We start from the raw sequence: 27,614 nt of genomic DNA on the forward strand, positions 1-27,614 counted from the left end.
GTATCAATTTAAGCAGTCCTGAATAACTTCTTAATTGCCATCATCAAAGTGGGAATGCTGAAGTCAAGATGTACAGTGTCAGACGAAAACTACCTTCCTATGTTCCCAGCATTTTTAAGACTTACCCTTCTGTATAGTGTTTCATGTGCCTGAGCACATGTAATGCTAACAAGTATTTATTAATGTTATTGAAACATACCTGCCTTCAATAGAACAAGAATTCAACAGAAGGACAGGTAACAATGAAAAGCAAGCATCTTTATTGCTACAGGATCCTTCCAGACTATACTCTTCCCTTCAGGTGCCAGCTGAGGAGTCCTACCCACCTTTCAGGACAACAGGATTAATGAGTAATTTGACCACAATCACACTAGGCTGTCATTGCTCATGCACTGTTACAATCTGAAGAAGTCAGTGAACTGATTCTCTGCTCTGACACCTGTTCTGCTATTAGGCTATTTCCAGAAAACGTACTGGACTCTTGCATAGAGTAACGCCCACTAGCATAGACATCTAACTACTTGGTTACATCAGATAAAGCAGCAGAATGTTCTGAGAAACGTTTAAGCCATTGGGCATGCCTCTGTTATGCAAAGGCTGTGAAGACCACAGAAGTAATAAAGCTGACACTGGCCAGGGACATCAGCATCCTTACCGTTACTGAATAATAGATATTTAAGATGATGTGCTGGTTTCAGCTGGGGTAGACTTAATCTTCTTCACAGTGGCTGGTATGCAGCTGTGTTTTGGGTTTGTGCTGAACACAGTGTTGATAATGTAGAGAGGTTTTTGTTGTTGCTGAGCAGGGCTTACACAGAGCCAAGGCCTTTTCTTCTTTGTGCACTTCCACACTGGCAAAGAGGCTGGGGACGCACAGGAAATCGAGAGGAGACAGAGCCAGGAAAGGTGACCCCAGCTGACCAAAGGGGTATTCCAGACCATAGGACATCATGCTCATTATATAAAGCTGGGGGGGAAGAAGGAGGAAGGGAGGGACATTCTCAGTGATGGTGTTCATCTTCCCAAGTCACCACTACATGTGATGGGGCCTTGATCTCCTGGGAATGGCTGAACACCTCCCTGCCCATGGGAAGCACTGAATTAATTCCTAGTTTTACTTTGCTTGCATGCATGGCTTTTTGCTTTCTCTATTAAATTGTCTCTATCTCAACCCATGAGTTTTCCCACTTTTATTGTCCCCATTCTCTCCCCAGTCCTGCTGATGAGGAAGTGAGAGGCTGCATGGTAATTGCCGGCTGGGGTTAAACCACAACAGCTGAGATTCATTCCCATTTAACCTTTTGTGCCTGCTTGAACAACACAAGTTAGGAGTGCTGTTACCTGAGGTTTTCTGGTCTGTCACTGAAGAGAGGCTCACCCAGCAGGCCAGTAAGGACATCCACAGGCCAACTTGCCATATGGGTGCATCTCATCACCCATTTACTACTAGGTTCTTGACTGAGGTATCTCAGTATGATTTCGTGAGCCAGAGGAACACCCAAACTTAGCTCCAAATGGTCTATAAACGTTGATCTACTGCATCCCATCTGTCATAGGTTAGCAGGCATAGTCCCGGAAGGGACGTCCTTGCTAAGGGGTGCTTACAGTTTCCTCTGGGAACTGATAGAACCTATCAGCTGGCCAGTTTGAATATGGACAATTCTCTAAGCCACTTAAAGTTGTGATCACCTCTGTGATCCACATTTAAGAATAGGCAAACTCCCCCTCCAAGCTCTCTCTCGTTTCCGGCGCTGGGACAGGTGGCTGCGGGCCCCGAGTGGGGGCCAGCGGGCCCGGCCAGGCCCTGCTCGGGCCAGGCCGGGCCGGGCCACGGCCATCCTGAAGCCATGGACCTGTTCCAGCCGTGGAACCCCCCCCACTGCCTTGCCGTGGGCAGCCGGAGCAGCTCGGCTCTCCCCCCTCTCCACTTCGATAAGAAAAATTCAACATTCCAGCTGCAAAGCTGCAAGGCCGAGGTGAGATTAACCCTTTTTATTGCTGTGAAGAGCTGAAAACCTGAGGGAAGAGAGAGAGGAGATGCTTAAAGCTGAAATTCTGTTGTGAAGCTATGATATATCAGAGTATCCTGTTGTAATTGCATGAAGATATGGGGGGTGGAGTGTTCAACTCGTGAGCAAAAGCACCTGCGCTGAGATAGGCAGATGCTGACGCAGCTGTAATTTCATGAGAAGTTTGGACAGGGAGAGATGAACCAGATGAGGACTTTTGCTCCAAACGGGAAAGGAGAAAACCTCAGTCCCTAGAAATGAACCAGATGAGGACTTTTGCTCCAAATGGGAAAGGAGAAAACCTCAGTTCCTAGAGATGCTCCCAGAGATAGTCCTAACGATGAAGATGATGAAGACCCTTTGCTCCCAGGGAAGGAGAAGGGCCTCTGTTTTTGTTTCTGAACGGCTCAACCTTAAAATTGTACCCCAAAGAACTTCAAGAGTGGACCCTCGAAGGCAGTTGCGGGAAAAGCTGCAAGTCGGGGGAAAGGACTCACACGCAGGCAGAGAGACTCCTCTTCCTAAATGGACTGAACAATATTTGGAAGTGGGCGGCTGTCTCGTTGTGATAATGTTCTCATAGCACGAGCAAGAAGAGACTTCTCTTTCTAAATGGACTGAACAAGGTTATTATGGAAGTGGTAAACAGACTGAACATCTTAAGGGTTGTCTTTTCACATTGTCAGTGGGAGAAGGGAGGAAGGTGGGGGGAGGAGGAGAGTTCTGAAGGTGGTATAATTTTTTTTTCTTCTTTTAGGTCTGTTAATAAACTTCTTTATATTCTTTCAAGTTTGATGCCTGTTTTGCATTTCTCCTAATTCTTATCTCACAGCAGATAAACAGTAATGAGTATTTTGGACCAAACCACTACACCATCATACCACAAGACATCCTCGAATGATAAAATTATGTTTAAAATAGAAAAAGAAAAGCCACAGAAACTGTAGTCATGACAAAAATTTCCAAACATCAGGAGACTGCTCTCTCATTACTGTAACATTACTGCAGTGCTCTTTTTGGAGTAAAAACTTCTACAAGAAGAACAAAGTAGGACTAGATTCTTTAAATTGGATATTCATTAACATACAGATAATAGCTCATAATCCAAATGTTCATGGAATAGTTAAAAAACATATGCTATGATTTGCTGGCACTGACTACATCACAAGAAATTGGAAAGTTTTCTAGGGAGTTGACCTTGAGGAGGTGACACAATGTGAGAATGGGATGGATGTTGTTCAGAGTTTGAGTAATAAATTAGGTCATAGGAGACCAGTGAAAACCTAGAAACTCAAATCCTGGAGTTCTGAAGGAGGAAAGGAGCAGAATCACTGCTAGTGAATAGGAAGAATAAAGATTACTCCGCAGAGAATGTACAGTTGGAAATTCATTAAAAATACACAACTTCACCACACATGGTGGTTCTTATAACCATAATAGCTGTATAAATTGTTGCACAAGCTTTGTAAACCTAAAACACAATCAATGCTCTGCCTGGTCGTGTCCAGTTCCAAGCAACTTAACCATGCACCAAATTCCCCTGAGCTGTGTACAACCTCATTGAGAAGCTTCACACGACAATGCTGGTCTGAGTAAGGTGTTCTAGCACTACATATATAGCATCTAACAGGCTGAGTTTAAGATATTCAAATAATAAATAAGAGAGATGCAATGGACTCATATTAACTATAGAAAGGTAGTATTACAGCATATGTTATGAAGCTGGTCTCTCCTGGTTACCTATACCAGCAGTTTCCAAAGCAGGGTGTGCTCATCCCACACAGTGTGCCAGAAAATGTACTGGGATGCAGGAAAGAAATATGTTCTGTACCATTAATAAATAAAATAAATTTTCAATAGAGTTCACTTAGTCTTTTTCTCATGCATTTTTACTTTCTATTTTGTCTATGGTTTATAATGTACAAACAGATGATACATACAGTAGTACGTGTATGTAATTTATAAATATATACATATGAGGGAGAGTGTTCAAAAGTATTTTATTGATAGGAATGTGCAATCAAAAAAGTTTGGAGACCACTGCCCTATACATCCTATTGACAAAGGCAGTCCCTCTCAGGGAGAAGTCAAAGAACTCATTCCTAAATCATGAGATGAACAGTTGCTAAAAGTTTCCCTAAACTTGAAATATCTGAGTAACATCCAATATAAAATTTTGATTTAATAGCTCATCTTATTCTCTTTAAATTAAACTGAAAATACAACCAAAATGAGAAATGAATAAATTATTTGGATGAGTAAAATATAGATGAGAAATACTCTGTTCGGTTTCTTAAAACTCAATCCTCTTCCTGTGCAATCAGCAAATACCTAATTTTCCTTCTATTCATTGACTAGCATCCCTCAGGACTTTGCAAGAGATTAACAGAAAAAAAGTTTACAGCTCCCATAGACTTCAATTTGATTCACATTCATAAATCCCTGGTTGAAAGTTCATGGTTCACCCTCTTAACAGGTTTTTATGGACACACAGAAAACTCACTGAATTTAAGTGCCTACATAACAAAGATAAAGTTCATGTTCCAAAAGAAAAATCCAGGAATCCCAGAGCCTCTACACTACAAAACAGGACTCTCAATTACAGTGATACTCAAATCTAAGAGCTAATTACAGGTGGAATGGATAGATGAAGGCTATACAGACTACATAGGATGAGAATTATCTGGAGCAGAATAAAAAACCAGAACAAACAGTACAAAGGCTGAATGGGGAAAGACTGTGATCAACAGAGCAGTGGTAGCTGCTTGCTTCCTTTTGACTGTGCTAAGCCCAGAAGGACACATTAAATACAAACCCATTTGCTAAGAAATCTATTAATGATATATGCCATATTTCAACATGTAGAGAAAATTTTCAGACTCTTTCTTCTTCTTTAGAGGCAACTTTTTTCTTGCTCTTTCTTACTCTTTAGAGGCAACGTCTTTTCTAAGCCAAAGTTGGTATACACTTGATCTTCAGTGAGGTATGTGCAAAGACATTTAGTTTAGCAATAACAAAATTACAGCTGTACAAGGTATTGTGTTTATTTGAATATGCAACAATGTAATCATTCAAATAAATGCACTCTCAGTTCTCTTTTTACAGTACTTCAAGTCAGATGTACATAAACTAATCCCTATAAATTAAAACCATATACAGTAAAATAAAACATTATGCATTTTAACTTTGTGTTCTGTTTTGCTTTAACTTTGAGAGAAACATACTCCATGTGTTTTTGAATGACTGCAGGTGTGGATTTTGTACCATTTCCATTTGTGGTTTTTCCTATGACTGCACATCCAAAAACTGTGTTCTCTGTAACAGACGGTTTGGGGAGTACTTTGAGAGCAGATGGACTTTTGCTTCATGGTGATGGTCTGAAGTCTTTAAGGTGAGCAAGGGAGTGGAAATGAGTTGCTAACAGGTTTGTATGAGTTCAGCCTCATTAAAATCATGTGACTGAACAATCTCTTTTTTTTAAATTAGCGTCTGGCCTCCACTGGAATCTGAGGTAAAGATGTCAATTTTGAATAATTATTTTAAGATTATGAAGAAACAGCTCACAGATGCTGTAAGCTCCATGGTAGAAACCAGAACTATTTGTTGATGGCAAGTTCTGATAGATACATGGGGGAAAGAAATCATTCTTTCTGAACAGATGTGGATATCAAAACTAACAAAATCCTTAAAATACAATTTTTCTTTGTAATTTGAGCATTGGAGGCCCATAATTGAAAATGCATTAAAACCCTGATCTTTGCTCAGTCTATAGAATTGTACACTTACATTACAGGATGAAATTGTAGTCCACTAGTATTTCAGATTAGAAAAGCCTATACTACACTACCTGGACTGTAAGTAAATTAATTCATCCTGCTGTCAGCTCAAATTTATTTATAGAAGAAAGGGGGACTGGAAGAAAGAAATGTCTTTTGAATTGATGGTCATAAGTGGTTCCTCCCAAATCATTTTGCATTGGCTCTTCAGGCTAGGAAATACCTTTTTTCCCCAGTATCTTCCATAAGGCAAAGAAGAATTCATAATAACAGTCCTGCTGTTATCTGTCCTTTTTATTTTAGCTACTCAGTTCACTGTCTGAGGAAAAATACTTGGCCTTCATTTTGCTACAGCTATTATGATGTTGCTGCATGAATATTTCTATCATAGTCATCATCTGTACAGATTAAATTTCAAATTACCAGATAAAGCAGTGGATAAATCCCAATGTCCTTTTCTTAGTATTTTTTCCTGAGACACACACTGACAGACTGACCAACTTCTTTGAACTACTGTTGCAGAAAGTTTAAAAAGGTATTATTTTAGCCAAGTTGTCCAACAATTCTGAAATTTTCACGTGTCTGTTAAAGGAAATAATATTTCATTTGGCAGCAAAAAAGCATAAACCAACGAAGTCTGACAATGCACAAATTGTAATTACTACAAGAACAAATCTTTTACCAAATAAGGCTGCAAGGTAGCTACCAGAGAAGGACAGAAAAGGACAAAAGTGATAATACTAAAGGAATAGCAAGGTTCTTGCATCACAGCTTCTTCATATTTGCAAGTTCAAGCGCAAAACGCAAGGCTATTTCAAAGTAACACTTCATTCTTACCCACAGAGAATATACTACTAAAAGCAAACTGTGAATTACCATATGCTGTTCTTGAGCTAAGTAGTTATTCCAGAAATAAGCTTCTCTTCAATTAGGTTGTCTGATGGAACATATAAAGTTGAAAAGCAAAGATTTTTTTAAAACATTAAAATAAAATCACTTCTCACTTATGTTACCAAAAAGAATTTAAAAAATCTCTGCGTGACATGTGCTAGCAATTATTTTAAATCCTCCACGTGTTCATCTGCTAAGTCTCAGATGGAGCCACAGGAATAGTGTTCTGGGCAGAGTTACATAGGTCATACATGATGGGTTACCTACACAGGCTGACACCATTAACCAAATAGCAAACACCACTTCAAAACAGAGAAGAAAGCATCTCTTCTAACATGTTACCTTTCTAGCAACTCTTACTAAACCCAGTAAAACAAAAGGGTAAAATATAATGGGTAAAAAACTGTACAGTATGTACCTCACAAGCTGCCAGAAGAGACTGTGACTGTAAAGTCTTAAAAATCTACACAAATACTCCACAAGATGTTGGTCTTTTATATGCCTTTACATGCCATCATGTCACCAATACTATTTACATGCCTGTTCATCAAAAGGTTACTAAAAAATCCACCTCAAATGTCATAGTCTTACAGTTCCTCACCAATGTGGTAGGACATGTGCAGAATGTATCATAGGGAGCAAAGAAATGACAGCTTTAATACATACTAAATGGTAGCAAGGAAACACCAATCACTTCTCTTGGACTTCATACGTAATCTACAGATAAAGGCAGTTGGCTGGCTTGCCAATAGGCTGCCTTGCTTGCAGGTAATTGACATTTTTAACCAACACTCTTCTTTGATAATACCTGAAGTGCTTGAATAAAAAGCAATGCTAACTCCTACAACACTAACAGTAACTCATGGTCACATAGGTTCAGGAATTCTATCCACATTTTGTAAAATAACTGCCTTAAATTTTTGCAATTCTAAATAGTTATGCTTTCTAAACTCTTTGCTAGATAGGAAATTATGTTAGAATAATAATTACATAGTGAGTCTTCTTACTAAATTTCCTTTGAATAACCTATTGTTTTAAAATATATTGGTCAAATTTTCATTGCTTTCAGAAGAAGACCAAATAAAATTTGAGCAAAATGCTTCTGCTGCTTCTTGGAAGTTTCTGTCTGTACGTAATTGGAAACTTCTGGACAACCTCAATTATCTAAAAACATTTATACAGAGTCAACACAGTAAAGCTGGAAAAATTTTTGATAGAAAATTCCAGTAGGAAAAGTGCCAAAATTCAAGAGGCAACATAATTTCAGCATTATTGTAACAGGGTACAGAATATCCAGGTCACTGTGATCCATGCTGAAAATTTCAAAATTTATGATTAAATAAGAAGGATCAGATACATTTTTACTTAAGACACCACGTTCACCTGGAGAAGGCTCCAAGGTGACCTTATAGCAGCCTTCCAGCCTCCCCTAAAGGGGGCCTGCAAGAGAGCTGGCGAGGGACATTTTACATGGGCATGGACAGGACATGGGGGGGAGGGGCTTTAAACTGAAAGAGGGTAGATTTAGATTAGATATGGGGAAGAAATTCTTCACTGTGAGGGTGGTGAGGCACTGGCACAGGTTGCCCAGAGAAGCTGTAGATGCCCCAACCCTGGAGGTGCTCAAGTCCAGGCTGGATGGGGCTCTAAGCAACCTGGTCTAGAAGAAGGTGTCCCTGCCCATGGCTGCGGGTTGGAAGTAAATCATCTTTAAGGTCCCTTCCAAGCCAAACCTTTCTATAATTCTACCATTCTGTTTCCTTATTTGACACAGATACTGCCAAGTGCTCAGACACAAAATTTCTACAGAAAGATATGCACTTTCACTGACTAGCATGGAACTTTGACTTCTCATTTATAACTGTTTGAATGAACCACTTTAAATGAGATGTGGAGCTGCAAATGAACAGTGAATATGAACCTAAGTATTAAATGACTGCTTCCTTTACTAAGTTCTGTCATTCCTGTTGAATTAATGAAGCACAGATTCCATGGGAAACAATAGAATGTAAATCTATAATTAAATATATATATACAATAGTGGAAGAAAAATAGAAAAGCATTAAAATATTAATTTGGGCATTTACTGATTCCTTATTGCTTCATTTTACAGTTACAAATTAGTCATTGTCCTCCCACTCTTAACAGGAAGATAATTCATTTCAAAATTGGAAAATGGACTAATTTTGAGTAGAAACAGGACACTTCACTGAGTAACTTCAACAGTGAAAGAGACGGAAACCTTCTGTGCTACTCTGTTCCCATCCCTTCCCATGCACCCGTATCAACCCTGTTTTACAAGCCTCTGTAGATATATCAGGACTGAAATACCATACAAACTGCACATGCATCAATCCAACAGAATAATGAGATTCATCTATTCAGCAGAAGTTTCCACTCAGATTAAATGCTTTCATTCTCCAAGCCAATGAAATATTAGAGGTTGGTTAGTTTAACTGCAACATATCCCATTCACAAAATGAAACTGCAAAAATCCCCAAAGTTTCACTGAAGCAGCCTGGCAGTCAAAGAGGTCCTTCCTTTTAAATACCAAGCTTTCATCACCTTCAACTGGTGTGCTAGGAGCTATTCCTCACCACAGCCAAAGATCTCAGCTACCTGAAAAGCACCATTCCCCCCAGTCTGTCCCTTGTTGTGGGTTTTTATTTTTAATGGCTTATCCATATTGTATAAAATTTTCAGGAAATGGGATCTGTTCCTTGCCTGAGCTCACTGCTATCAAGCTTCAGCTGAATTGACAAACTGAGCACTTTTTAAGAATCTGAAATAATCAATGACAAAGCTTGAGTAACTGTAATGCAGGTATTGCGATTTATTCTCTTTGAAAATGCAGTGTTTACAAAATTCAGCACAAAATTGAAAAGAAACAAAAAAAATTTACTCTGGGTCATTATTAGAAATAATTTATTATTAAGAACAAAGTAAAGTGATTTCTAACTAATCTGTCTCTGAGAACCTAAATTCAGCCTCGTGTACTAGAATGCTGCTCCTGCTACAAAAATCCATTTAAAACTTTTCCAAATAGGGCATGTGACTATCTCCTCTGGTTTTAGGAAGAGAAAATATTTTTAAAAAACATGCTGAAAAAGTGCTGCTTATTGCTTTAAATACATATTTTGTGACATGACATTCTGTTTCATGGTTGCATTTCTAAATATCAAGTCATCTACATAAGAATTTCCACACATTTTGGATTAACAGTAAGTAAAGAAGCTAAAGCAGGGACTTGAAAGCAAAAAGCACAAGTTAAACATAATTCAGTTGTTAAAAATATAACAAAAATTAATGATCTTGGAAGACACAAATTACTTCTGCTTTATGTAGCAGGAGACATCAGGACAAGTCTAAGCTAGTGAAAGGCACTAGAGAACAGATATAAAAAATTATTTCAGTAATATATATTTTAATTTCTGATTCCGAAGCTCCTGAAAACTGTGACTGGTGAAAGAATTTGATTTACAGGTGTAGGATCCCTCTTCTCTAGTTATTAAGAAGTTCATGCAGCATTTTTGTTTTTAATTGGAGAGCCTTTAAGTGCTAGTTCAGACCTTCTTACTCTTCTTTGAAAACAACAATACCTAGAGCTGTGGTAAATGCTTTGTGTCTTTTAAATGTAGTAGTGAAGATAGCTAACAGGCAGGTTAAAAATCCTTATCCATGTGTAGCAACTTGCTTTTATACATTTTTAAACATAACACTCCCTTATCTTTCCATCAAATACTATTATAGGCTGCTTTTGTTGAATGTTTCTAGCAGCCCACTGTACCCAGTGAATCAGAGCTGCGTGGACTGAGGCCAGGAAAGAAGGTGTGGAACACGTCTTCACAGGTCAATTTCCACTCTCCAAGTTTTCAAGTATTTGAGAGAAGGTCATGTTACAGCACAGATTTACATAGCAGACAAATTACACGACTGCCCGTTCTCAGCATTTCATAATTTCAACAGAAAAATTAGGTCAAATGAAAGGGGGGAAGAATAACCCTATCCTTTCATGCTAGTCAGAAAATTACGCAAAAAACTTACTTAGCTGGGGTTCTTGCCAAAACATTGGTAAAAATCTGCATTGGCAGTGAACACAGATTTTAAAGTATTAGATTTACCATTCCCTTACAAAATACTTTTCTTTTTTTTTGTGCCTCCAAACAACCACAAACCAACTCCAAAATTTGCTCTATTCTTGTTTTAAAACACTGGTTTTACTATTAGTCCAAAACATACATTTTTACAAACATGCATACTATGAAGGAATGAGTTAGTAACTTCAAGGGCTTTCACACAGAGTCTGACAGTCTAGCAGGAGTGTTAAAAGAGGGAACTCTATGTATCATCTGTCCAGAAGAAAAGAAAAATAATTTGGAACGGCTTTTCCCCCTCACCCTCAGAGCATGAAATACACTGCACTTGAAAAACGGCAATATTGGCCAGCCTCAGCACTGCCTGAACTCTGTGTTTATTCTAGACAGAGACTAAAATTACAGTGTTCATATTTGGCATTCTTTGACTAGAAATCTGCAAAATAATTAAGGTTCTTTTTTCAGAAAACAGTACTATGATATTTTCAGGATAACTACAAAATTACTTTCCAAGAGCAGTTCAGGGTATCATAATGTGAAATGACAAATTTGAAGTGCTTAGGTATGTCCCCATACATCTGTACATCTTAACTAACAAGGCAAATACTTGCACACAAATGCCTATATAGTATACAGTTAAAATATGCTAATCATTATCCTAGGTAGCTTTCAGGATTTGTTTCAACAAACAGTTGCAGGGTTTAGTTTGGCATACTGTTGATACTCTTACTGAGCAAGCAGAAAGAACAAACATTAACAAAGACATTACTGGCTTCTATAACTTTAATTAGACTTAACATTATTTCATTTTCTAAAAATGCCAAATATGAAATCTGATTTACTTTCAGCAGTAAGAAAAGTTTTAAGCTGATGCATGCTTAAAAAGGATTGTAGCTCCAAGGAACTGCCGAACAAATTTTTGAAGACCGAGTCACTGTTAGCTGTTCCCTAGATTTTACGTGCATTTGATACATATTAAACAAGTAAAAAAGAGGAAACACAACTTTTTGTGTAATCTGTCATTTTCCCTATTTATTAACACAAACTTTGAGGGAGGAATTTTACCAAAAACTCAAGCTTAGTATGTTGCATCCCTGCAGCTGAAAATTCACATGAAAAATATGGGAGCTTTTTTTCTCTGACACAAAAGGAACTTTTGGGAACATTTCCGAAGGACACCAGAAAGCTTGTCTAACATAAAATGGTTCCTGCTCAGCAGAGCCCTCCAAACAAAGAGTAACAGATGCACAACTGGTATTAATAACAAAACATCTCCTCCCTCTGTTAGTCAAGAGAGGACAGCTAAGGACAAATGCAGTTTCAGGGTACTTACCTACTCGGAAGTTAGTGGCTGTCAGAGTGTCAGCAGCATGGCCGTTTTCACTGATGAGGGTGGTTGTATTTCCCTTCTCACAGTTGTTCTGACAGTTGCCTTTGGTACAAGTTACTTTACAGATGCTGGGTGTAAAGACCACCTTGATGCGACCAGTGTGATTTCCCACTGTCAGCGGAGGCAAAGAAAAAAAGAAAAATAAACAGATCACTTTGGTATCCATTGATTTCCTTCAAAAAGTTTTTGGGGAAAAAAAAAAAAGGCGCGGGGGGGGGGGGAAGGCGACAGGTCTACAGGAGGAGGGCAGTCTGCAGTGCTCTCTCTCATAGATCTCCAGTGGTGTCTCTGAAACAGGAGTAGGAAGCTTAGCAAACAGAACTCCGGGATCCGCTCCAAAACCACATTTAAAGTCAAGTCACTGGAGTGGGATTAGTAATCACAATGCTGCACTTTATTCACAGGCAGACAAAGAGCAATACCAAGGGCATGACAGCTTAAATAGCCAACCCTGACAGGCAGATGCAATATAAAGAGGCTGGCTGTGCACCTAGAGGTGAATAAACTCTTGTGTACTCCTACATACTTTTCCTGTTTCTGAACTTATTAAGTCACTATTTGTAGCTCGACCCCTGGAAATGTTTTAGGCATGCGGCATGTCTGAAAACATCTGTCTCAAATCTCTTGGCACCCCAGTCTGAAGTGGTCAAACCTTGTGACGCAGACACCTGGACCCATTTTTTCTTCACAGTTTTTTGGCACTATTTTTCCACAAGAATTTACATATTATAGACTGAGCTCTGCTGTCAGCCTTTGTTTTAGTAATAAAAAGCTCAGAGAAAAGGGTGAGGAATTATCAGTGCTTTAAAACACTGAGATCAAAGACAAAAAATTGCTGGATTCTCTTTTTTTATATACTTCCCTGTAGTCATTTTAAAAAGTTTGCATGCAATAAAGACTGCACAAGCACAAATTTGAAATTAAGCTAGTTGTAAGAATTTCTTGTTACAGAATTGTATTTAAAACCAGATGTATTTGATTCTATATCTAACAGTTGAAGACAAAAATTGTATTAAAACTACTTATTAGGGAAAAACAGGGAAAAGAACAGATTCCATTTACAATTATTTAAAAAGAAAACAGTTTGTTTTCTGCATACTACTAATAAATTCAGCAAGTTCTTGTAAATACATCATAGCATCTTTGTGGAAACTATTAATAAATACTTTCATATCAAACCTAACAATGCCAAGAAATGACGCACAAAAAGAGAAGAATCTCCTTCTTCCTCATGTCATAGAAATAAAAAAGTTGCTGGACAGTTGCCTAACCTAGTTCATGAAACACCCTCCAGACGAACTTTTTTTTGAAAATATCAAGAAAATCTCAAAAATCTTCCAATATCGAAAGAATATAAGGCCTCCTTATTTCTGGCTCTTCATAAAAAAAGTAAATTAAAGCAATTGTGCCAATTGTTTTGTCTACAGTACAGGCATTGCTCTATTTGAACAGCAGCTGTAGTACAGATGCTCCCACCTTATTCTCCCTAAACAATTATTAGAAAAGGCAGAGCCCAGACAAGAATAAAATTATTTCCATCAAAGGCTAATATTGCAATTTTAGGGGATTTAGAAGACATCTTGGATTCTTGGATGCCAAGCATTTCTTACAAAAATGAATACACCTTAACGAATAAACAGATATAAGTGACCTGTGAACTGCTGAGGGTAGAACTTTTAAGCTTTGCTTTTTTTAAGCACAGCTTCACAAGCAATACTGCCATCTTTGCATATTACTTGCATAGTTTTATATATATTTTTTCCTAGAAAAGAGTCCATTTTATATTTTCAGACATTTTAGCAATATTTTTCCTTTAGGATGTGATCTAATTAAAAAAACATGGTAGTCGAGTCACTAAAGTTGGTTCTGCCTACACTATAGAAATGAGTATTGGGGGATCCAGACAAGCTTTCTGGCTTAGCTAAAAAAAATAAATAATTTGACTTTGTCAGTGTTGGAAATGAAGACAACGCAGAGCACAATATGTGATGGAGCTCACAATGCAAATACTGAAACTGGATGGAGGTCACATGGTTTGTGTTGCCCTGGCATCGGGCAGGAACATGGAGAAAAACAAAAGCGGAGGCCATGTGGTCTGATTCTTCCACCTGACACCCAGAGATGTTCTGTACAAACCAAATACACTTCCTACCAAGAAATAGTCTGTACAATGTGTCCAGCAAGAGCAGAAAGTTTGACCATAGTCCCACCACAGCACCTGGCACAACAGTGACTAATAAGTTATAAAAAGCACCCCAATTTTCTATCTACCCAGGAGATGAGAATTTGACATGAAATTGTGCAAGGAGAGAGCGACAGGTTTATTGTCCTCACCCCCCATGAAGGGACACTTTTTGGTAAGTCTTGTGTCCTCAGCTCTGCTGAGTGTTGACCCGGGACATGAAGCTCATGAATACAATAGTGTTGTTAGTGTTACATACAGCTACTCTGCAGTTAATGCATTTGGCACCAGCAATCCAAAAGAACCATCCATATGCGTTGCATTCAATAAATCGTGCTGTTCGTGAGCCCGAGCGGCTCTTCTGAACATGACCCAACTTAAAGTGCAATAGATTATTTGCACACCCAGCATCAGACCCATAGTAATGCTTTTGAAATAGTCAGTAAAGATGAAACTAAACAATTGTTTAATTCTCCCTCACAGTATTCTGTACTATGTTGTTGAGTGCTGAGCTGCAGTAAATCTTGTGCATAACGTTCACAACAAAAACTTAAAAATAATTTTTATCACATAGTTTAGATTTTACCAGAAAATCCTGTAGCACAATTATTTCAGTAAAAGAGATGCCTTAGTATGAGACTCAACAGAAATTGTAAAATTTGCCTTTCAACACTTTTGGATGAGAAAATATTAGTATCTAAGTTTGGGAGTAATAGTGGTCTAGAAGTACTTTCAAAACCACAGATCAGTATCCAAAGAGCTAAAGAGTATCCCTGAAGGAATATTTAAATTAAACTTTTCAGGGAAGAAGTCTTAAAAACATGATGCAAGCTCTACCCCTACAAATATTCAAATCATTATTCACCAAAGTTTTTCATAGAATATCCTGAGTTAGAAGGTATTTACACAGAGTCCAACTCCTGGTCCCACACAGGACCAACCCAAGTGCCACACCATGGGCCCTGAGAGCACTGTCCAAACACTTCCCGAGCTCTGTCAGGCTTGATGCCATGACCACTTACCTGGGGAGCCTGTTCCAGGACCCAACCACCCTCTGGGCTTTTCCTAATATCCAACCTAAATCTCCCCTGGCACAACTGCAGGCCATTCCCTCACGTCCTGTCACTGGTCACCATAGAGCAGAGATCAGTGCCTGCCCCTTTTCCTTCCCCTCATGAGGAAGTTGCATGGGGGTCTGCTTGGGGGTCTGCTTGGGGGTCTGCTTGGGGGTCTGCCCTCAGTCTCCTCTTCTCCAGTCTGAACAGACCAAGTGACCTCAGCCACTCTTCTAATGGCTTCCCCTCAAGGCCGCTCCTATTTTCATAGCCCTTCTTTGGACATTGTTCAATAGCTCTATTGGCTTCTTATACTGTGGCACCCAAAACTGCATTGAAGAGCACTGACCCTAGAATGTAGCCCTATAGACACCCACTAGTGACCCGTCACCAGCCTGATCTAACCTCATTTACTACAACCCTTTGTGCTTGACCTGCCAGCTGGTTGGTCAACCATCACATGATGTGTTTATCTAGCTGTATGCTAGTTATTTTGCTATAAAATAAATTCTCACATATTCCTATTTTGATAGTTGCAAACAGACAGAAATAAGACACCTTCATATTCTTTAGAAAATCTTCATAGGAAGATTTTCTCCATCTTTCTTAGGTTTATGAAAACTATAACCACACTTAGTTTGTTCTCCTTCCCTAGCGTGCCACAGCTTTTAACTTCAATTCTTCTGGAGACATTTAGGATGGATACAAAGCTCTGAGCCTCTGAGCTAAAAACTGATCAGTGTTTGAGGAGGTGACTCAACACAGAGATGTTACTCATTCTTTTCTGCAGTTGCAGAGAAGTAGACAGTACTATCTTCACAGATTCTGAGGCTTAGGGACCTTAACAGTGAGCTTAATACATGCAGATTCAAATTGAAAAAACGACCACAAGCTCTTCTCCTGAAAGGAAGATTTTAGCAGAAACTTCAAGTTTAGACCCTTGGACTTCCTTGAATCTCCTCTTCGGTATTTTTTTTCCCTCCTCTTCTCCAAAGAGGAAAATTCAAGTCTAAATAAGAAATTGTTCTTCAGTACCTGATTTCGCAGTATTAATGCTAAAGCCCACAATTTCATGCTAGGAAAAGACCAATACTGCCATAGCCTTGACCTCTTTTGACTTTGGACTAGCTCATATTAAAGGACAGCGTATTTTTAAGGAGGCATACAGAATATTTGCTTTAAACTCCAGAACCTCTACTGATGATGCCACTGTGACATAGGCATGACAAAATCTGCAACTTGGATTACCTCAAATTCATATTTGGAAAAAAACTGATAGTGCTACAGCAACACACCTGGAATAATTTTTTCCTATACATAGACAGAAATATATCAAACTCTTCTAGACCAATTTTAAATGTGGAAATGAAACACCTCACTATGCTCCTAAGTATAACACCAGACTGAAGAAATACAAATATGAGACCAGATAAACAAATGAGCCTAATGAAAAAAAACAAAAGTAGAAGATGCAAACACCAAATAAATAGCAAAGTTACTGAAAAAAATGGCCAAACTAGAGATAGATTCAGATTGTTGTTTTAATAAAGACAAGACAATCAAGATGACTAATACTGGATAAAGCTTCATCCCTCAGCTAGACAGCAAATTCACAATGAGATTCAGCCAACAGCACCATCATCCTGCCTCATAGTCCAGGCTCACTTACACTTAAGAACTCCATGATACATTTGTCAAAAGAGATCAGCGGAAGAATGTACCCGTAATTTCCAAAATCTATAAAACTCTTGAGCCAGATTAAAAAAAGAAAGATGTCTGGGTAAAGTGATGAGATTTTAGTTAAAAGTTGGCACTCTATGTATGTGATTTTCTTTCCATCTCCGTAAGTCACTATGATATAATATCACGAACACAGAAAACTCCTGCTGTGATAAATTTATGATTTAGCAACAACTGCAGGAGAAATGGAAAATGTAAGCAAAAGGATTTCTTCACAGAACCCTTTCTGTCCCCACTGTTCATTACGACAATTTTTTTTTTCCCCTGCATTACCAAAAAAGGTGAATTAGTTAAGACAGCAGGTGGCACATTTTATGTCCAGGTGGTCACAATAGCTTACACAGCCATGCCTGGAAAGAATTGTATGAGGGGAAGGATTCCTCCTCAACCTCCCGAGTCCCTGTGTAATGCAACTCAGACTTTGTTTCTTTCTAGAAGAATTTCTATAAACACGCTTTTTTTCCTTGGGTTTATGGCTGCTCTCACAGCAGAACATTCTGACAGTATTCAATAGCTGCAGTGGAGCTCAGATGATTTGTGGTATGTCCCTGTTTTGTGGGAAGACAATGGGCTAGCAACACTAGTGAAAGCAGGACTGGTATTCAGTTAAATAGATAACTACAGAGGTCAAGCAGGGCAAAGAGAATAAAATATTTTAATGTGTCAAAAATATTAATGTTATTGGGTGATGGTTTTGTGCTTCACAGTGATCTAATCAAAAGGATTCACAATAAATAAAAAAACAAACAAGCAGTGGCTTCTACCAGCTGAGTACACAGTGTAGCTTATGCGCACGTCTCCCATATTCCTCGTACAAACATTTCTAGAACTATTTTAAGAGGCCAGTTTTGGGAGGTTGTTGTTGTTCTCGTTGTTTTGCTTTTTTTTTTCCCAATACCTTCATTTATGACATATATCCTGAGGCAAATCTCCTGAGGAAACAGAACTAACAGAACTATAGACATTCCATTAGTACCTCCACTAATGATATACATTACTTTCTTTTCATGACAATCTACTTCTGCAATGATCCTAGTGTGTTTTCAGATGTGTATCTACAGAGTGTCATCAGACCTGAAGATTCTATTTTTAAATTACATTCTCTCCCCAATGAGAACAGATTATCTCAGGCTATTTCACATTTTCAAATTATAACCATAATGCATGAGGGGAGAGCATTTAAAATTAGATCTTCTCAAATCAAACCCAGTTAGCTTTTAAACAGCTAATAGATTCAACATTTTAAATTCTCAGATGACCAACATCCTCTTTTTTTCTTAGCTAAATGCTGACACACACACAAAAAAAAGGAAAGAAGCAGAAGGAAATGACTTATTTCCTAAAAAAAATGTCTCCCAGTTATTTTACCAGTCCACCTGGTTCAATCCTTACACTAGATATGCTTGTTCAGCTAAAAGGAAAGATGACATTGTATGAAAATCAACCACACAAGTAAGATAGTTAAGCTCTTAGAACTATTGTCAAATGACCTTTTTACACTTTTGATAATATCTGAGGAAGTTGTCTTGTCATCACTTAGTCATCAATTTAAAACAAAAGAAAAAAAAACCCCAACCAACCAATCAACACAAAAACCTAGTTCCCAAAGATCAGAACAAGTTGAACTTAGCTGTCATACAACTTAGAAACAGCACCACCTAGAAGATTTAAATTGCTAGGAGCTAAAGAAGAAAAGAAAAAAAAGGGGAAAAAAAGACAGGAAAAAAGAAAACAAAAAAGAGATATAAAGACACACTAGATTGACATCTAGGCCAGAGGCAGATCTTCCCTAAATTTTTGATTACAGATTGAGAGAAATACAGGCTTTACAAGGCACAGAAAGGGCTGAAAGAGATTCTGAGAGATCACTTAATCTCCTCTCTCTTCATCTTCCCAGGATAAAACAGCAACATCAAACAAAAGGTTTGTCCAGACTATCCTCAAACCCCTTCTATTATGCAGATTTCACAGCCTCCCTGAAGAATTTATTCCAGCACTTCAGCCTCTCTTATTATAAAGGTATTCCTAATACTCAACCTACATTTCCCCTGTAGCAACTTAAGCAAACTACTGCCCTGCTTTATCTACAGCAAACTTTAACAAAATATTATTCCTCTGTGGGTCATTTTCTAACATACTTGAAGACCACTGCCATCATTTTCTAACATACTTGAAGACCACTGCCATCGATCTCCCTCAGTCTCATTTCAGCCAGACCAAAATCATCTAAACATTTTCAGTCAAACAGGCCGTATTTTGCAGATCTCCATCTTCTTTGTTTTTCTTTTGATACCACTCACTTGGTCCTCATCTTTCTTCAAACACCCTGTCCAAAACCACACTATACTGCAGCTGAGGTCTGATCAATGGTGGGAAAGCAGCAGAATTACTTAATACAGCTTTACATAAAATGCTTCTATGAGTTTAATTTATTTTCCTCTCCCAACAGTGCACTAACTGATACTTCATACCCAGAACCAATCTGCAGGCTAGGCCAAAGGGGCAGACATCTCCCAAATCCCTTCCTGATCTGTTGATACAGATATCATCCCAGTAAAACAAATCTGGAACACCCTCTGCACAACCTTAGCAGGACTGAATTCAGCCCTTACTCTGCTCTGAGCATAGGAGTAAAATCTCCTAGATTCAAACCTCGCCCATCTAAAAATCATGCAGAATATGAGTCTTATTCTTTCTGTAACAGCCACAAGCACAAACAAGTCTGAGAACTACATGGATTCAATAAAGGCAAGGCACAGCTGCTGAGTAATTTGATTTTTGGCTTCAATATACAATGCCTACCTTCAGGTAAGGCAGTGCATCTTTGCTCTTTCCAGAAACTTTGTTACTGTTCCCTAGTACACCTCACACCCAGCTCTCTTTTCACAAGCATTGGGAGAAATTAGACATGCCGACAAAATAAAAAATAAGATGATCCAGATTTATTTCATCTGAGACCCAACATCTTCTCTAATGCTTAAAAGTACACCCCCCCAGCTCTGCATGAGGCAAGGTGTACGTGTGCACATCCACCCAGTCAAACATTTTGAGCAAGATGACAGTATGGCAAGCTGTACTTGATTTAACATGTCTAGACAGCTAGGAACACATTATTGAAATATAATTACTTTAGCACTCCTTCTACTTTTTGTTATTTTTGTTATTTCTTGCATTTGTATGATGCTACATGTATTTCATTAGTTAATGCAGCTTAACCTCTGATATTTCATCACTTTTCAAGTACGCAGTTCTACTGTCTTGATGCAGACTAAAATGCTTCCAAAAAAGCAAAACATGTTCCAACTACCCAATGACAGTAACTGAAGGGGGATATGTATTGATATTTTTGTTGCCATTCTTATTGCCACTATTGCTATTACAAACACTTCTCTATACACCTATTTCTGATTAGCCATGTTACCACATCTTCACATCATTTCCCCCTTCTCTCTTGCTTAGAAGCTCCTACCACAATCTGCTCCCTGCAGTCAGAACTGAGCTCTCAGACTTCCTGCTTCTATTGTGCTCCTGTTTCTCTATCCTCTTTTTAAGCGCTACTTGCTTCTTCACCACACTTGACAAACAGGAAAATAAATCATCCAGAAAATTTGATGCTTCCAGGATACAGAAGAAGGTAACTTAAAAGAAGATATCTGGAAAAGTCTTTTTCCTTCCTAATTATCACAGGGATACAATCTCTTCCTTGCTCCCTGTCACAGAATTGAACAGAGAGAATTCCACTGTCTTTCTCATCACCACCTCCACCACCCTCCAAAACATACTAAAATTTTTAGTAGTATATTCTAGGAGAGGCAAATAACCCACTCTTCAATTCTGATAATCTCAGTTTAAAATAGAGAGGAGTGTGAACAATGTACTGTTTGAAGTCATTTACTATAGCAACACTTGTTTCATTCAAGTAGGTTTCCTTTATTAATTTTGACAAATTCCAACAAGCTCTCTACTGTCTGCAACACAGGTTTCTTGTGTTTTCTATGGATGGCTTCACTTAAAAGTACCAAAGGAGCATATGCAGGCATGACTGCTGAGATTGTTTAAAATGAGCTATGTTTACATGCCACAAGCCCTTTGCTGATAAATTCTCTCACTGGCACAGCCTTTTTAGAGCAAGTCAGAGGAATTCACAGAAATTACAATCATTTCTGTCCTGTGGAAACCCATAACATACAAATCAGGCACAGATTTGAAATCTGAGATCTCTGTCAGCAGGTTTTAACAATCACCTTTTGTCTTCCTTATCTTTTTTATCACTACCAAGATTCTTTATATGCAGTCCTCAGGCAATGAGCATCCTATCTTAAACTACAGCCATTCTCCATGGCAATGACAAATGTAACTATCAATTCCCTTTACATAGTTGAGAATGATCCAGAAAAAGGTACCAACCCAAACAAATTAGAGACTGCAGTGTGGTTTGATGTCTGATGGAAGGGCCTCAGCTCATTTCAATAAACTTATTGGGCTGTTAGTTCTTTTACTCTGTATTGAATTTATTTGGTTTAAAGATATTACATTTAAACTAGATCCACAAATGGTTATGATGCTAAAGAGCTGAACTTTAGCCTCGAGTTATACCACTTATCGGTCCTAGGTCTCTTTTCCGAGAGATGAGAGAAGTTAATTGCATGGAGCAAGCAGCCTAACCAGCACACTGAACAGGAGCGTGCCCAACCCATTCAGAGGTAATGCTGATGTCCTAAGACTGCTTAGTTCAAACCCTTAGTTCAAGACTGCTTAGTTTAGGGCTCAGACACATTTCTTTGAAGAACGGTGTGACTTCACAACAGCTGGGTTCCAGACACCACTATTACTGCCTCAGCCGTCCTTGGGGAGCTTAATCCTGCAGGAGTTTAGCTGACTGTACTTCTAAGGATAGTACTTCTAAGGCAGTCAAGTGCTTCAGCACTTCAGCTTCAATTTCAATCAAGTGCTTCAGCACTTCAGCTTCAATTTCAAACATGAATTGTGCAAAATATTAGAACCCAGATGGCCTGTGTTTTTCAGAGTGAAGCACTTGTCCTGAAACAGAACTTCAAGCTCTTCAAGTGTCTCATGCTTGAGTTCACATCTGTGCTTCAGGTTTGGGGCTGGATGCTACTCCAGCTGTAAGCAATCCATCACAGCATTCAGGTGAACAAGCCTTTTTAAGCTTCCATTCAAATTATCCAGCTTCTTAGGTACCTAAGCATACCTGGATCTCTCACTTGAGGGACATGGTAACAAAGGCCCAAGAGATGCATTTTGACACGAACATACATCTAAGGCACAGTTATTCAACACAATCCTCATCTTGGCTGTAAGTGAAGCAGCAGTAACTTCACAGCCCACCACAAGCAATTTTCCACTGATGGAAGCTGGCACACTCTGATAATGAAGTCAACATTTTACACAAACTTACAGCCATACAGGAGCTTTAGTATTATCAGCTAAATACAATGCCACTGTCCACTTTCTCAACAGGACTTTTTCACTCTTTTCACAAGAAGGTCTGAATTTGGTCTTTATACACTGGGAATGAGACTCATTCCCACCTGAAATTATGTATTCATCTGAAATTATGCCTTTTGCCTAAGGTTATTATTTAGGCTTCTTTCACAATAATAATACAAATATTAGACAATAGTATTACAAGTCTTAAGTTGGAAGAACATTACTTCTCGAGAAAATAAATAGCGTTTCCCCCTCCCAACATATGCAACTCCCTCAAATGAGAAAAAAGTCTAAACTGCAAGAGTCAATGTTTATCATTTCTAGGAAAAATACGGAATAAAAATTAAATTAATATTACCTTACTAAAGTATATCCACTTGACATTTAATTTCCCAAAAGGAAACAACCAAAAAGCACTCAGGAAGTCAACAAACTGTAAACAGTGACAAAGGACAGGACATCATGGAATTAAGTTATAAATGAATACAGCCGCCTCTGCATGCTGAATCACCATTAAAAATCATCTCTCTCAGCAGCACATAAAGCCAAGATCTCTTTTTTTCTTCTAATTTTCTGAAGAGGGGAAAAAATGACAACAGACATAAGGATATAACTGATTCTGAAATCTCCGTTTCACAGGGTATGAACCTTCTTGCAGTAATTTTATTTGTCAACATTTGTTCATTCCTTCTGCCATAGGCAATGGCACTGACAGAAGAGCACTTTCACATCTCCTATGAAGAAAACCAGACTCAGCTGCTTGGAACAATCAGAATCAATTCTTGGTATCAAAGACTTGTATCACAGCAACTCTGGAGTTAGCCAGGCTAAGGGACTTCTAATGTTTAATTGTGTGGGTTCAGTAGGTCTCTATATCCACCTAAATGAACATATTTTAAACATCACAGAGGCTTTTCCCTACAGAATTTTCTGGAAAGCCTCTTCTTTTCTTCTTGAGAAATTTTTGGTTTTGGAGCCAATACTCTTTCATCACAGAAGTTGAGATGCCTCTGTCTCAGTCTGCATTTTCCCCCAGCAATTACATGCTTTGAACTGATTTTAATTCAGTTTGCCAGATCACCAATCGGTTTTTCCAACATTCTTCCTCATTCTGCTGTATATCAGTCTCTGTCTCCGTATTTTAAAGCATGGAGATGATAACTCATTTTTAGGTGAATGCAACATTTAAAATAGTTTCTACAAAAGCACCAGCAGCCTTTGCCTGTCAGGCAGACATTTATTTTCTGGTGAGCTCAGTGCCATAAAATCTTTTCAGAGGCCAAAGAGAAAAATACAGTACATTTTGGGGGGGGGTGCTGATTTTCTGGCCCCTCAGTTGTGAGCCCTTTATGGACACGTAAACAATCACGAAGACAGCTTGGCAAGGGTATTGTTAGAATGCTTACAGCAACAGTATATTGAGTGAAATAGTTTGTATTTATACAGAGCTATTCCATCTCCGAGGTTTTCAAAGAACTCCATGGTCTTTTATAATTGCTAAATAAACTGCATTCATTTGTTAGTTACTTTTTCAGAATTTGTCACTCTATTATTTGAGGCAAAGTAAATGTGCTGCTTGGTTTGGTAGAGTTAGCTGCATTAATGTGAATCTAGGTAACCCACTTAATCTACACCTAAAATTTAGCCTGTTACTTCCAAGTCCTGCTGGAAACAAAAGTAAACTTTAAATGGCTGTTATGAATTGCCATGCTGTTCAATAGCAGGAAGAATAATGCTCTTAAATGGGAGAGAGGAAAAGGATGATTCACACTAAAATTGTTCTTCAAAAAAGCCCCAGTGCTGTTCGACACTGATGCTGACAGCACCAAAATTTTTTCTTAAAGTTTTTAGAATGTCCCTGAAAAATCCCTTCTGCCTCTTGAATGGGAGCACAGGCTTTGAACACACGTGCATTTGAGAACACAAAACAAAAAAGTCCCCAACATTTACACACTTACCCCATTCCCCTGCATTTGATTATGTGCAATTTTAGCAGCAACACATGAATGGAGTTGCCATGAGTCACTGAAGCGAATTTGACTCTACATTCCCTCCAAATAGAGTATGTTGTAATTTTTCAGTTATTTCTTACTCTTAGTCTTCTAACTGTTCATTCTGTTTTCACCCACCTCATTCTGCTGGCTATACCTTCTACGGAGTGTAGCCTTAACATCCTCCCTTATCTCCAAATTTCCCAAAACTTCTAGTTGGGAACATTACCACTGTTTAACTCTAATATCCATAAATACATTGATAGGCAGAAGTTACAAGGATCACAATGCAATGATCTAGTTAAGACAAGCCAGTGAGAGAATTATTTTGCTGTTCATGAAGGAAGTTCCACAAAGAAATGTCAAGAATGGAGGAAAGAGTATCTGACCCAGTGGAGACCTGAGAGCGACTTTCCTCTAAAGTTCCTCTTGGGTAGCATGTCAAATCATACAGATGCATTTATATGGAACACATGTCACATTTCTGTGTGCACTTTTTTAAGCAGTTAAAACATTTATGGCTTTTACAGCTGTTTACCCATACTTCCTGGTGGGGAAATACTATTATTATGAAGTAAGTGTCACTTAGTGAAGTCAAAATGGTGCAATTCCACAAAAATAGTTTAAATTGGAGTTTCAAAGTGACACCTGGGTTTTGCTCAAATCAACCTATGAAGTCATCGGTGAAGCCAGCATGTGTAGTTACATATAAGCTACAGAGGGCTTCACTAAGTTACCACTGTATTGTGCTGCCAATATAGGAAAGCTATTGCTACCTCAAATTTGTAACAGAGTATTCTGCACATCACAGCGCTAAGTGCTGGGACATTTTCTTCCACATTAAGCTTATTTCATGTGCATAAACTTATGTAAAATATTATGCAATACAATGTATCCATAGTTAGAGAAGTTACATGACTTTCATATTCTTTCACCTTCATCTTTACACATGAATTTAAGAGCTGTCCACAGAACCATGTGCAGATCCTAAGAGTCCAAAAGCCATGCACGCATATTTGTCCAACTTCTAGCTACAACACACACAACTAAGCCACAGTAGGGTGCTGCAAGCCCGATTTCACTAAACCTTATGTAACCTGTACTACTTAAATTCAAGACATGTTCTCATTTACTACCTAAAATAGAGAGACAAGTTCTCCTTAATGAATTTTATAAAGAATTTTGGTGAAGACCAAAAAAACCCCATCTACCTAAAAGAAAGAAGTTTTCCATAATACTTGACTTTATCAACTTAACATGTAACTTCAATTGCAAAATTCACATTACTTCTCATATCTTCCTGAATAGAGAGATTAGTCTCAGTTTCTTTCTTATCCTCCCTTCTTCATTATCCTCCCTTCTTCCTTCTCGGGATGACTTCATTATACAAACACATGCCTTATTTACGTCACATAATACCATTCTAGTTGTAGGTAAAGCACTCTTGAGTTTTTCTTCTGCTTTCAGTGCATTCTGTGGTCACCTCACACATTAATTAATACATTTTCTCAGTGTGCCTCTAGAACAGGGAATTGGTGGCATCATCATTGCACTTATGGGGAACTGTAGCCTGGTGAGAGGGTGTACAAAATAGTCCTACACATGCAGGCAACACCAGACAACTGATTTCAGAAACAGAAATTTCACTATTTTCAGCTCAATGGGCAAAATGCGCAATGCCACTAAACACTAGCCCTCAGCTATCTCAGGCTGGAAAATGAAGTGTGTATTTAAGTGCACATTGCACCAGAAGTGGCTAGAGTGAAACGGAGAACTTCCTAGCCTTTGCTGCTCTAATAAGCAGTTCTCACAATAACTGTGTTGAAAGGAATTCCAGAAAGACTACACTCTGTTAAGAATTCTTATCATATACATTTTGGACCAATAGAAACAGCACAGAATTCCTTTAACTAATTTTCTTCAGCACTGCATTTACAAAGCCAGGGAGATAAGCACTCATTTAGAGGATTCATGCTCAGATGACTAGTGGTTACTATTTAACAGTCCCATTAAGACAGTAGTGGGAAATGTCTGAGGTAGATGTACCTGAATTACTAAAAAGATCTTCCTACTGTTTTATAGACTACCAGGTTGCAAACAGAATTGCATAGTTGAAATTTCTCTGCTGGTGCCATTAATACTAGTAGAGAATTTTTAACTCTGAGGTTCCAAATATTTTGGCAGATTATAGGTCAAGTGTGACAGTATGTATTTTTAAGCAAGCAATGCATCCCTTGAGAATCACTCAGAGTTCATGGTGAGCTTATATAAGACATATATCTGCTTATAAGAGTCACATTTGGCTGCCCTCACCTACATGTTAAGGTATTTTTGATGTTTACATGACAAATGTTGAGATTCACATCATGTCATTAGTTTCAGTTTTTATTTGCTGATCGTATCAATTCCACTGCAAGCTTATTTTTATCACTATATATTCAGTCCTCCTACTGGTACAAAACCATATTTATAATTGGTCTGCAGCTGTCAGCCTATCCAACAGGAGATATTTCCATTTGCTTGAGAAGGCTCTGAATTTCCAAAGCCTTTTCCTTAAGTATTTGCTAATACAACACAAAGATAGCCGAAGACTAATTTGCAGTAGCTTAAATATAACAGCATATTGATTAAATAGAATCAGAGAGATGCTTTACAGTGTAGTATCTTTAACAGATGATTTAGAAGCATGCAGAGTAGCATTTCAGCTCTAAAACCAAGCACATTAAAGGTACACACCACCATATTTATGGGTCCTGATTTTTCTCTCCTATACTGAATGTGGTATGATTCCTTTGAAAAAAAGCAATATACAGATATATAAATTAAACTGTATTACAATGCAAGTCTTAAGGAGATAGAATTATGGCATAAAACTGTGACTATTCTGAAAATGTGAATGAGTCAGTGAATGCAAAACAACGTCTAAGACCTTTAACATTGTTTTCAGGGTGGGGTTTTGCTTTGTTTTTAGAAAAAAACAAGATTTCTTAAAAATCACTCTGAACAATTTTAACTGCCTCAGCTATTAGGCACAA

General features: G+C 38.2%; 1 protein-coding gene across 8 annotated transcripts in view; it reads right to left on the reverse strand.

The window, feature by feature from the left end:
* The window catches only part of LTBP1 (latent transforming growth factor beta binding protein 1), a 194,648-nt gene that overhangs the window by 114,144 nt on the left and 52,890 nt on the right, over positions 1-27,614 (reverse strand). For 7 of the 8 annotated variants that reach the window (XM_032102534.1, XM_032102530.1, XM_032102531.1 and 4 more), the window contains exon 5: positions 12,104-12,271. In XM_032102534.1, coding sequence (XP_031958425.1) covers positions 12,104-12,271 — 168 coding nt within the window. Of the gene's footprint in view, positions 1-12,103; positions 12,482-27,614 lie in introns of those variants that run through there. The other variant, XM_032102536.1, reaches the window with a different exon arrangement.

This window comes from Corvus moneduloides, chromosome 3 (genome assembly GCF_009650955.1).
Source record: "Corvus moneduloides isolate bCorMon1 chromosome 3, bCorMon1.pri, whole genome shotgun sequence".
Lineage (NCBI taxonomy): Eukaryota > Metazoa > Chordata > Aves > Passeriformes > Corvidae > Corvus > Corvus moneduloides.